The sequence below is a fragment of the Neovison vison genome, chromosome 7 (genome assembly GCF_020171115.1).
Source record: "Neovison vison isolate M4711 chromosome 7, ASM_NN_V1, whole genome shotgun sequence".
NCBI lineage: Eukaryota > Metazoa > Chordata > Mammalia > Carnivora > Mustelidae > Neogale > Neogale vison.
In genome coordinates, this window is record NC_058097.1 from 58222206 (window position 1) to 58234031 (window position 11826).

The 11826-nt window shown below is 49.1% G+C and overlaps 1 protein-coding gene across 1 annotated transcript; it reads left to right on the plus strand.

Moving 5' to 3' along the window:
- Nucleotides 1-3525: 3525 nt before the first annotated feature.
- Nucleotides 3526-11282, plus strand: ZNF550 (zinc finger protein 550). Its single transcript, XM_044257493.1, has 4 exons — nucleotides 3526-3634; nucleotides 5877-6003; nucleotides 8369-8464; nucleotides 9380-11282. Exons 1-4 carry the CDS (start codon nucleotides 3608-3610, stop codon nucleotides 10393-10395), a joined length of 1266 nt encoding a protein of 421 aa, XP_044113428.1. The 5' UTR covers nucleotides 3526-3607; the 3' UTR covers nucleotides 10396-11282.
- Nucleotides 11283-11826: the final 544 nt, after the last annotated feature.

Below are 11826 nucleotides of genomic sequence, written 5' to 3' on the forward strand. Positions count from 1 at the left end.
AGATTTGTCATGACAGAGGGCTTTAGTCTTCCTTCCTTAAATACTATGCCTCATTTGAACAGAAACATTTTACAGGAAAAGATTTATTAGTATTTTTTTCCTTCTTGTGAATAAATCCATCAAAACTGATCTAATAAGGTCAAATTTTCAAAATATTTCATTGTTTCCTTTTAAACCTATAAGCCAAGGCAAATAAAAGTCACTTTCCCCAAGCCTTCTACGACTTACTATATACCCTCAAGTTTAGTTTTTATTATCTCCTTTCATGTTCTGGTGCAACCAGACATTTTTACTTTTAGACAAAACTATTTACTCTCTTAGGCCCTCTTTATTTGTGTGTACAGTTTTTTTAAACTTACTATCAGTCAACTGCCTTTTCTCTGGTTTTTCAGAAAACATTAAAACTTTTAATAAAAACCTTATGGCGTTTTTCTTTTGGTTATCCATCCTGATCATACCTAAATTTTTTTTTTCTGAAAATTTCCCTTCACAAATCTTTTACAGCTTTCTTTTGTATCCAGGTTTTGTCCCAAGCCATTTCCTTACAAACAAACCATCTCAATTAGGACAAAATTACCTTTTTCTTTAACAAAATCTATTCCCATTCCTCATCTTTCTTATGTGTATCCTACTTTTTTACATATAGGGTTATTTCCCTTAGTTCTGTCAGTCTTAGTTACAGTTAGCAGAATTTTCTATTCTTAGAAACATTTCAGTTTCTAGTGATGGTTAAGTATTAACCAATTGTGAACAGTTACAACAGAATCGCAGTAAGAAGTCAAAAGCATGAACCTACATCAAGTACTCAATGCTTTAGTATTTTATCTCATTTGGTTAAGACCTAGATGTCCATAATTTAATTCCATTTGTCATCCAACCAAAACTTCAAAGTTTCAGGTTACCAAAGACTTTGAAACTTACTTTAACAATTACCCATTAAAACTTTGAGATAGACAATTAACCATCAGTTCAGTTATTTCTTTGCTAATAGCTTTTAACAAATAGCATGAGCTTATTTGACCTTCAGTAAACTTTGATTGAAGTTTTACATTTACTGCTGTAACTTTAAAGACATGTCTATCTTAATTAAACCAACAAACTTAACTTAGTTAAAATACTGATTTACGTTTCACCTGGATCCACTCCACTTTTAATGCTTACTTGAGACACGGGTGAGAAGATCTGGAGTGGGGGGTGTTAGGTCCAGGGGCTGCTCTTCTTGCTCCTTGACAGTGAACAGGGAAGGAGCCATGGTGCAGGAAGCACCGGGGATAGTCTAGAGGCTAGTTATGCAGGCCGCACCCAAGTCAGTTCAGAAACAGAAGGGGGAGTGCTGTCAGAAGGCAGAGAAAGGATTCCCAGTTTTAGAGAGTTTTCCTGTGTAAACCTTGTCACCCAACTGGGTGGTTTTACCTTGAAAATCCTTGAAATGCTGGAGAACAAGACTTAGGGGTTTCATAGGTCCCTTACTCTCCACTTGCCACATTTCTTCAAACACAACAGACAAGAAAAAGACAAGACAAAGACAACCGCAGACCAGACCCAGCAGCCCTTCCTCAACCAGATATCAAGTCTAAGGGTGTGCAAGATATAATCCCAACTCAAAAATACAACCTGCTGGTGGGGATTTTCTTGGCCCCCTGACTGCCTAAGGGGACTCGAACCCCCTGGCAGGTCCCCTGACCACCTAGGGGGATTCGAACTCCCTGGAAATCTCCCAGTGGAGGGTTGGGGCATCCCCACATCCACTCCAGCACTGGGGAGCAATGCTGCATCCAGCTTCTCCCTGGTGGGCTATACTCTGGAGTTCTGGAATCAGACAGACAGTCCATATCCTGCAGGATAAAATCTCAAGATCTTACCTCCGGAGGCTTTTCCCAGAAATTCTGATGCTGACTCAGTTCTAGTCGTAGATCCCAGACGAACCCCTAGAATGTTGAGGCCCATATCAAAGGAATGAGACTGAGACAAAGTGAAAGTTATGTGAAGCTTTATTCTATGCCAAGCATTAGAAGTCAGACTGACCAGCCAGGGCCCCTCCTGTAATGCCGAGTGCATTGTATGCCCTCCTCTGAAGACCACCAGAGACACGAGTCAAAGCCAAACAGCCAGGGTCATTTATTACGAGTTCGAACCCGGACCTCAGCGCACTCGTTGCCGGTGACGCCGAGGTGCCAGGCAGAGTAAGTGCAGGGTTTTTATAAGCAGGCACAAACAAGTTTTGGGTGGGGTACAAACAAATTTAAAAAATAGGGGCGCCTGGGTGGCTCAGTGGGTTAAAGCCTCTGCCTTCGGCTCAGGTCGTGATCCCGGGGTCCTAGGATCGAGCCCCGCATCGGGCTCTCTGCTCAGCAGGGAGCCTGCTTCCTCCTCTCTCTCTGCCTGCCTCTCTGCCTACTTGTGATCTCTGTCTGTCAATTCAATAAATAAAATATTAAAAAAAAATCATACCTGGCGTTGGTTGATTGGTGTTGGGAGCCCACGCGCGCCATCAAGCAAGCATTCGAACAGAAGCTAAAGTAGCCAGTTAGCCCGGGCATTGAGCAAGCACTTTTACAGAAGCAGAAGTAGCCGGTTGATAACACTTTCGGGCGCAAACAACTTTCGGGTGGAGTAAAGTTTGTCCAGGCCTTTCATTCGAGGAGAGCGACCCCCTCCTGATCTCATAGGCTGGTTTTGTAGGGCATACCTACAGACCTAAGGTACGTGGCTTCTATTGTTAAGGCGTTTACTCCTGGAATCAATACCCGGAACCATAGCAGGAACTACTGGGGCATTTATTCCCAGAGTGAAGTCCGTGGATGTAAACAACAATATGGCTACCTAGGCAATATGAAGTAGCTCTGGCTAAGCAGGCCCTAATAGTTAAATAGGTTTTAACATTAAATTGGCCCTAATACCCTACACACAGTGCTGAGAAATTGTGACTGCCTCAAGTCTGCTCCAATGTATGGGTGTCTCTTTTGTGATCAGTCTTGTTGCTGGTGTTTTCTATCCCATAGCAATTCCCCATGCATCTTTTTTTTTTTTTTTAAGATTTATTTATTTATTTGACAGAGAGAGAGAGAGAGATCACAAGTAGGCAGAGAGGCAGGCAGAGAGAGAGGAAGGGAAGCAGGCTCCCTGCTGAGCAGAGAGTCCGATGTGGGACTCGATTCCAGGACCCTGAGATCATGACCTGAGCGGAAGGCAGCTGCTTAACCCACTGAGCCACCCAGGTGCCCCTTCCCCCATGCATCTTATACATGGTCTGCCTGCGTCCCCTTTGCGAGTATCCGATGCTGCCCCGTTCTTCTCTTGAGCCTCAGCGCACCCTCTCCCAGTGCCCGGGTTCTAGAAAGAGCTGAGGAGCATTCCTCATTGGGTAGGAGGCAGGACAAAACTACATTACCCAGAAGGCCTTGCCGCACAAAGGGGGCGTCGCTGGGTCCGCTGGCAGAGGCGGGACTTCCGGCGACGCGAGTGGACGTGTTTGTGACGTAGCAGGGGTGCGTGCGGGCTGTGAGTTACCGGCGGCTCATCGGGTGGGCGGGGAACGGCGGCGACTGGCCTCGCCCGCATACCTGCGGGGGTGGGCGGGCCGAGCCCGCAGGAGCCCCGCGGCCGGATGGCGCCGTCCCTGGATCCGGCGCAGGTGAGTGGGCATGTGGGCAGGCGGTGTCCTGCGCCCCCGAGCCTCTCCGCTCCCCCGGCTGCTGTTTCCCGGCGCTTGGGGTGGGGCCTTCTCCGCTCCTGAAGGCGGGTCGGGGTCCCGTGGGGGGAGCGCCCATCTCTTTGGCAGTGGGTGGAATGCTGTGTGGAAGGGACAGGTGTGGCTCCTGCAGTCCTCCCCGGTTCCCGCCCCGCTCCGCCCGGAGTGTCCAGACCTGTAGTGCCCAGCGCGGATTCTGGCCGCGCCCCTTCCCGACCCCGTGACCTTGAGCGAGGTCCTCTCCCGCGCTGGACTCGTGTGTTCTCAGGTGTGAAACGGAGGAGTATGTACAGTTCCTCGTCCTGGGTTGAGGGAACTAGAAAGGGTCCGTGGGTGTTGTGTGTCCCCGGTGTCCCGCAGGGTCCCGGGAGCATCACTCTGGGACCTCTCTCCTCGGAGATGTCTCCTGAGCCTGTGTTGGTCTTGGCTCAGCCCAGTGGGAGTCTCACCTTCCTGGCCTGTAGCCGCTAAAGCTAAGGGCTGGGGTGGAGGAGCTGCAGGAGTGGTTTTTTGGAATTGCTGCTGTGCTAGGGCAGAAAAGACGGAAGGGCAGGCTGGGGAGCTAGGAAGGCAGGCAAATGGAGCTGGCTTTCCCCTGACAGTAGTGAATCTGTTTCCGCTCAGTTTAAGACACTCAGTTAGATTTGAAAAATGAGTCCATTCAAATGGCCGGTGATGATAGTGTGCAGTAGCGTGTGCCATTGGACACAAATGCACAAGGGGATCCAGGTGAGTCTCCAGCAGTCAGCCCTGTTGTACCCTCTTCATAGCCTTGATCATGGTGAGCGCTTGTCTCACTCCCATCCACCGGGCACCCTCCCTCACTTTATTTCAGACCCACTCCAGTGTGCCATCCTGAAAGATGCCTTCCGTGTTGCCCCATGTAAAGTGGACTACAATCTTTTTAGTCTCTTTGCTCTATTTTCTTGTCTTTAGATTCTTTAGGGCCCTCTGACATTGTCTTGCTGATTTTAGTTGCTTATTTTGGATATGTTTCCAGCCCTGAATTGTGAGCGCCTGTTGCTGCCCTATGCCAAGACCTAGAATGGCCTGGGCTTGTAAAAGGTAGTCAGTAAATAGTTGAATGAGTGAATGGGTCTCCCCCTCAGGGGCTCCCATCATACTTATATCAAATGCACGCAGCCCCCTCTGTGGCCCTCAGGGCTCTGTTCCATCTGCCCCGAGACTTACCTCAGTGCTCCCCTTTGGATCTTCCTGTGCTCACTGCACCCAGTTGGGTGGTACTGAACTTGCCAAAGTCCTTCCCATATTGCAGCCGTTGCCCTTGCACTTCCCTTCATCCCAGGTCCTGTCCCCACGGCCTTGCAGGTCTGTGCCCTGTACTCTCTACTCCTGTGCATCCGTGTCACCACTTAGAATAGCCTTTTTTAAGGTGCTTGTTTTCTGGTAATGCTTTTACTGGATGTTCAGATTCTTTCTCTGCTCCTTGAAAGTAAGACGGGGGGAAACTTTCTAGAGCTTCCTGAGCCTCTGGCTGCTGGAAGTAATGGTGGCATTCACCTTGTGGGCTGTGGGAGGGTTAGTAAAAGTCACAAAATAATTGAACACATTCCAGGCCAGGCACTCCACTGTTTGCCATGTGTACATTTTCTCTTTACTTCTCAGAACTGCCTGGTGAAGTGGGAACAATTAATTGTACTGATGTGGAAGTCAAGGCTTAGAGAAGTGATGGGATGTCCACCCCATGGTCACAGCTGGCAAGTGTCTGATTCAAGAGTCTTAATAAAGTACCTGGGAGTCTGGATCCAGAATAGGGGATTTTTAGTCACTTTATCTCCGTGTGAAGCCCTCAGCTGGGGCGGGCACAAGGGGAGGACCAGGGAGACTTGAGCTACTGTTGCTGCAGTTCTCATTGTTGGGATTATCATCGCAATCAGTCTGATGTCCCAGATCACCTACTGTCTGCCCCCATGGTCTTCCTGGGAATGCTACTATCTGTTATCTCCAGCAGCTTCCCAGAGGAGGTTTTCTCTCAGCCATGACTGCATTATGTCCAAAGGCTGCACGTATCTCCCCCTTGAGCCCAGCACAGAGCTCTGCCCTCAGGAGGCCTCAGTGAGTCAGGCCTGGGTCTCTCCATATCTCGACCAGAGACTAAGTTATAGGGTTCTGACCCCATCCAGCAGCACAAGGTCAACATCATTACCTCTGTTTGATTTTTCAGGTTTTGGTGACCTTCAAGGATGTGGCTGTGACCTTCACCCAGGAAGAGTGGGGACATCTGGACCTGGACCAGAGGGCCTTGTACCAGGAGGTGATGCTGGAGACCTGTGGGCTTCTGGTCTCATTGGGTAAGGGCTCACCTCTCATCCCTGTGGGGCAGCCCAGCCTTCTTGATTCCTGGCTGATTAAGAAGGTCACAGGAGCCATCTTCCGTCTTCCCCAAAGACCCTGCAGTTTTCTGAGTCCTTGTCCTTCTACCTGGTCTCCCTGTGTCAGGTCTGCATCAGGGATCATTTGGATAGAAACAGCCTTCTTCTGAACGCAGACTCACCCCAAGACTCAGCACACTCAGGCTGCGGTCTGATGTCCATATTCTAGACTACACAGGAGTCTCTTGGGTTAGGCGTCCGGGGCCCAGTTAGCACAGCTATGAGTGATGTGTTGTTCTCAGGAGAGAGGTAAGTCAGGCACATCCCCATATTTGTCATCAGTGCCCCAGGGCTTTTCCTGAACAACACGGTCTCTGTAAAAAGACCCGTGGTGTCTTCATGATCATCACATGTTCTCCTGAGGCCTAGGTCACAGCCCTCCACTGGAGCAGGAGATGCTTTAGAAAGTGCACAGGAATGTCACAAAATGCCAGGGGTGGACACCTTGAGAAAGCCAGTCCTTTGACCGCCTCTGTCTAGAATGCTGATTGGTGTCAAGAGAAAGTCTCAGAACAGTGCTGAGTATTTCAGGTGCCCTAATTGTGGGTAATTTTTCCAGCAGAAGGAACAGCCTCTGGCTCACAGTCCGGAGCTCTCTGCATGAACTTGCTGGGCTCTAATGGCATTACTTTGATTCTGTTGTTTTGATGGTAACCTGTCATTTGTGGAAAGTGAACTTGACTATTTTCATTTACCACAGCAAAACAAGAGTTCCATTTGAGAACAAAACACTTAACAAAAATTAAATGGGGTCCATTTAAAGAGAAGCCATCAGTGACAATGACGCCCTGTGTGTGAGAATACAGACCAGTCACTCTGAGTTAGGTGGGAAGGTGGATGCCAGTTCTTAGATGAGTTGTGATGAGTTGTAGGAGAATTAGGGGAACTTAGGAGTATTTAGCCAGGTGGTCATAACCCATCATGGGTGCTGCAAAGAAGGCATCTCAGAGAGTGACATTGGAACTGAGCATTGAAGCTTGGAGGGGAGGTGGAGGAGGGGTTCCAGGTAGAGGAACCGTATAAGAAAAGGCCCTGAGGGGAGAGTGGGCTCAACTCCTGTCAGAGCCAAAGGAACGTCTGGTTTACCTTTTCTTTTTTTTTTAAAGATTTTATTTATTTATTTGACGGAGAGAGATCACAAGTAGGCAGAGAGGCAGGCAGAGAGAGAGAGAGGAGGAAGCAGGCTCCCCGCTGAGCAGAGAGCCCGATGCGGGACTCGATCCCAGGATCCAGAGATCATGACCTGAGCCGAAGGCAGCGGCTTAACCCACTGAGCCACCCAGGCGCTGCTGCCCCTCCCTGAGCTCAGTGCCAGGCACATAGGACACATCAGTGACCGTTACTGAGACCTGCCTGAATGAGTCCCAGCCTGAGGGTCAGAATCTGCCAGTGGAGACTTCCATGGGTCCTGATACCTCAGCCCTTGAAATGCTGTGCGGAACCCACCTGGCTGTGTTGAGCCGTATCTGGCTGCATGAAACAAAAACAAGCTGGAAAGTGGCTTTCCTTGAAGGAAATTCCCCATCTTGCCTAATGGGAAGCCCCAGGATGGGGCTGCCCTGGATTGGAGGTTGCAGTTACATAGTTCTGTCCTCAGTGATATGAAGGTTCTCTATGCTCCTCTCCCTGGACCAGGCATCTCCCTGTTCCTCAGGCTGGCGCTCTTGCAGGCCTGTGGGGTGCTGCAGCTAGGACTGGGGAAGCAGCCCCCTTGTTCAGCCTCCTTTTGTGCTGGAATAAAGGCTTTGTCTTCAGCTCAGGTTACCTGCCTGTCTCAGATTACCAGTCCCATCAGAGATGCCATTCACTGATTTCTTCCCCTGGCAGGTTTTAGTTCTCTTGGGGAGAGAGAATTCCCTAGCGAGAGAGCCCAGAAATACTGATGGCTAGGCCTCAGCCCAAGCACTTTTGTTTCTTTCTGTTTGAGGTTGGAACCAAGCATCCCTAAGTGTTTCTGAAGCACAGGGTATTCGAGAACAGTGACTTAGATTAATTACAGAATCCCTTCTGGAAGGAGGGGCTCCCCTTCCTGGGGTCCCATGGCTGTGTGTGAAATGGCTTTTGCCGATGAGATTCAAAGACATTGATGTTGTCTGGACGGACAGGACTACCTTCTGTGGCAGTTGAAGCCAAGAATGGGATTTGTGCACTTGGTTTCCAGGTCACGCATCAGCATTTTCTTCACAGCTTCATCCGGGTCTTGGCCCTGCCATGAAGTCCCAGATGGGATGGAAATACTGCTTTTTTCTCATACACCATGACCTGTTTCTTTATCCATCAACAGGGCATCCAGTTCCCAAAGCAGAGTTTGCCCACCTGCTGGAGCATGGGCAGGAGCTGTGGACAGTAAAGGGAGGCCTCTCCCATAGCACCTGCTCAGGTAGGAGCAGACAGGTGGTCGGGGGTTGTGGGGTGGTTAGGGATCCTTCAGCAGGCGAGGAACCAGTGCCTCTGAACTTGTGAGCTCTTGGTCACATTCCTGGAGAACTGAATGAGAATGGAGTCTGCTAGTCTCTCAGATGAGGAAATTGTGCTTTGAAGAAGAAAGTAACCCATCCAAGACCACTCACTTGGTAGAGGCAGGACTGGAACAATGGCTTTCTGGCTGCAGAATGCTCTTAACTACCACGTGATGCCTCCCAGCAGAGCAGAAGCTTGTCATGTATACCATTGGTCTCGGAGTGTCCCTCCATCCCTCTTCTTCAGTCTTAATTCTCTTCCTTTCATGATCACCCTTCAGTGTTGGCTTCACCAGGCATCTGGGGCCCTCTCTTCCTTTAACTGTTCAGCACTCCCCAAGAGTGACCCTACCCATGCTTGTTCCTTCCATTCCAACCCAGTGCTCCTTTTCTCTTCCTCTCTCTGGCAATTCTAATTCTCCATTAGGACTTAGCTCATGGGACACTTCTCTGGGAGGATGACCTCTTTTTCTTCCCAGTCCTATGTGGTGCCACTTCTGTGTACTCTCTTAACACCAAGAGATACCAATTCTTGAAGCAAATACCCCACAGACAGTGTTCTCAAAATTGTCCTCCCTCCTCTTCTCTGGACTGTGAGGAGGGGTCTCCACTCCAGATCCTTGGTTCCTTGGTCCAGCCTGTCCTCGGGTTTTTCCCTTGAATGGTGTCAAGGCTACAAGGACCATAGACAGTCATGGGAGACCCAGGATCCAGAGGTGGGGAACACAGCAGTCCCGGGGCGCTGTTTCACTCTCACTTTCCCACTGAAGTGTTGAGTTTGTTTCTTCCGTATTGAATCACTAGAAGTTCCCGTCTGTGTGTTGGCTTCTCTGCAGGTGACAGCATGAGACTTCAGACGAGGGACCCAAGCACTCCTCAGCTGGTTTTGTCTGAGGGAGTCTTGCTCCAGGGAAGCCTGACTCAGGGATCTTCAAAGGACTCCAGGTTGGCGCACGACAAGGATTGGGAAGGGCTTGTGCAAATGCAGAAAGGTCAGTTGAAGCCTGGGACAGATGCTCAAAAAGAGACCCATCTTGGGAAAATGAGCCTTGAAGATGGTGGTTTGGGGACAGAGGATAATCTGCACTCCTGGGTGTTACAGGAAAGAGTGTCTCAGGGACATGTTCTCCATGAATGTGACCCACAGGGATGCAGTAAAGGCCGTACGATTCATGCCGGGAATATTGTCTACAAATGCAAGCAGTGTGGGAAGGGTTTTAACCGGAAGTGGTACCTTGTTCGACATCAGCGGGTTCACACTGGAATGAAGCCATATGAATGCAATGCATGTGGGAAAGCCTTTAGCCAGAGCTCAACCCTTATTCGCCACTACCTCATTCATACGGGGGAGAAACCATACAAGTGCGTGGAGTGCGGGAAGGCCTTCAAACGCAGGTCCTACCTCATGCAGCACCATCCAGTTCACACTGGGGAGAAGCCCTACGAGTGCAGCCAGTGTCGAAAGGCCTTCACCCACCGCTCTACTTTTATTCGGCATAACAGGACCCACACTGGAGAAAAACCCTTTGAGTGCAAAGAATGTGAGAAATCCTTCAGCAACAGAGCACATCTGATTCAGCACTACATCATCCACACGGGAGAAAAGCCCTACGATTGCATGGAGTGTGGGAAGGCCTTCAGATGCAGCTCAGAACTCACGCAGCACCAGCGGATTCACACCGGGGAGAAGCCCTATGAGTGTGCCCAGTGTGGGAAAGCCTTTCACCGGAGCACGTACCTCCTTCAGCACTCTGTCATCCACACGGGGGAGACACCGTACAAGTGCCTCGAGTGTGGGAAGGCCTTCAAACGCAGGTCACACCTCCTGCAGCACCAGCGAGTTCATACTTGAGAGAAGTGCTCTTGGTGCCGTGAATGTAGAAAGGCCTTCGCCTGCTGCTGCTCTTCTGTCCATCATGAGGGGAGCACAGTGGAGGAAACAAAAACCAAACAAAAACCCTCTTAGTATAAAGAATGTCAGAGAGGTTGTTTTTGGGTCTTCAGGCACATGAGTGGTCATACTGGAAAGGAGGCCTGTGATGCAGTGAACATGAGAAAGCCTCCAGCCACTGCTCTCCGCCCACTCACCATGGGGTTCACACCGGAAAGAATTTTGAGAAGGCAGGTCACTCATGGGTCCACCTCTGTCTGTGCCAGAGAAAGCCTCAGGGAAACACATTCTGAATGCAACTACTGAGGAGTCATTTTAGCAGGAAGAAGATACTTACTTAACCATCTGAGAATGTGTAACAAACGGGAACCACATCCTTGTCATTACTGTGAGAAAACCTGTGACAGTTCAGCACTTAAGAGTCAGATGGAATGGGACACAGCGTAGGCCTTACTGTGAGAAGGATGTGGGAGACAGGCAGTGGGTACTGTGCACTTACAAAGACCTCCAACCACACATTTTCCCCTTGGTTGTTGCTTAGAAAGCCATCTCAGCATTTTTTTTTTTTTTTAAAGGAGGAGGAAAAGGGGATGGAAATCTAGACTATAAATGGAAAAAACAAATGTCTTCACAAACTGTCAGATTTCCCTGCCAAACCTCTTACAGTTTTTCATCAGTTTTATTATTTTGGTTGTGGGGAATGTTGGAGAGAAAGGGTCTCAGCCCTTCATTTTTATGTGTGTTTATGGCTCTTCTGTGTCAGGAAGCTGTCGTGAGGACAACTCTAGAGACGTTTGCTGGAAGCCTTGTTGCACCCATCTCTACCCACAAGGAGCATCATTCTTTGTGAGAAATGTCAAGTCTGAGTCATGAGGTACTTGAACTTAGAAGGTTAGAAGTCTGAAAGTAACATCACCTGCCACTTGCCTCTGATGTCTGAGAGCAGGGTCCGCATACAACAGCCGCATTAAAACATGCTCCCTTGGGACTGCTTAAGGCTTTGGTATTTATAAGTAAAACTCCTGTTTCTGTGGTTTTTAAATGCCCAGTGTTCTCTCCCCCTCCCTATTTCTTGATTCCATTCTGCTGTTTTCTTCATTTTCCCCTGACAAATATGGATGTGGATTTCTCAGCCAGGGCCTAATTCCTTTGTGTTGTTGGGGTTTCACAGGTTAATCCCGTGGGGAGGACTATGCATTCCCCAGGCCCTCTCCACAGCCTTCTGGGGCTCACATTATTGCTAAAATCAGTGAAATGAAACACTCAGCTGAGGCAAAGTCATGATATGCCCAGAAAAACAGTATTCTCATTGTCTGATCTTATAAATGTGAAGTTTGGTTTCAAGTAAAGTGTCAGGGATTTGAAGAGGAGACTCCAGTTGTGTACATGCAG

Bases quoted from the DNA above. Each gene is read 5' to 3' on its own strand.
- ZNF550 (XM_044257493.1), top strand. From the start codon at position 3,608: ATGGCGCCGTCCCTGGATCCGGCGCAG. The intron at 3,635-5,876 runs GTGAGTGGGCAT...TTGATTTTTCAG, and splicing joins CGTCCCTGGATCCGGCGCAG to GTTTTGGTGACCTTCAAGGA. The intron at 6,004-8,368 runs GTAAGGGCTCAC...ATCCATCAACAG, and splicing joins TGGGCTTCTGGTCTCATTGG to GGCATCCAGTTCCCAAAGCA.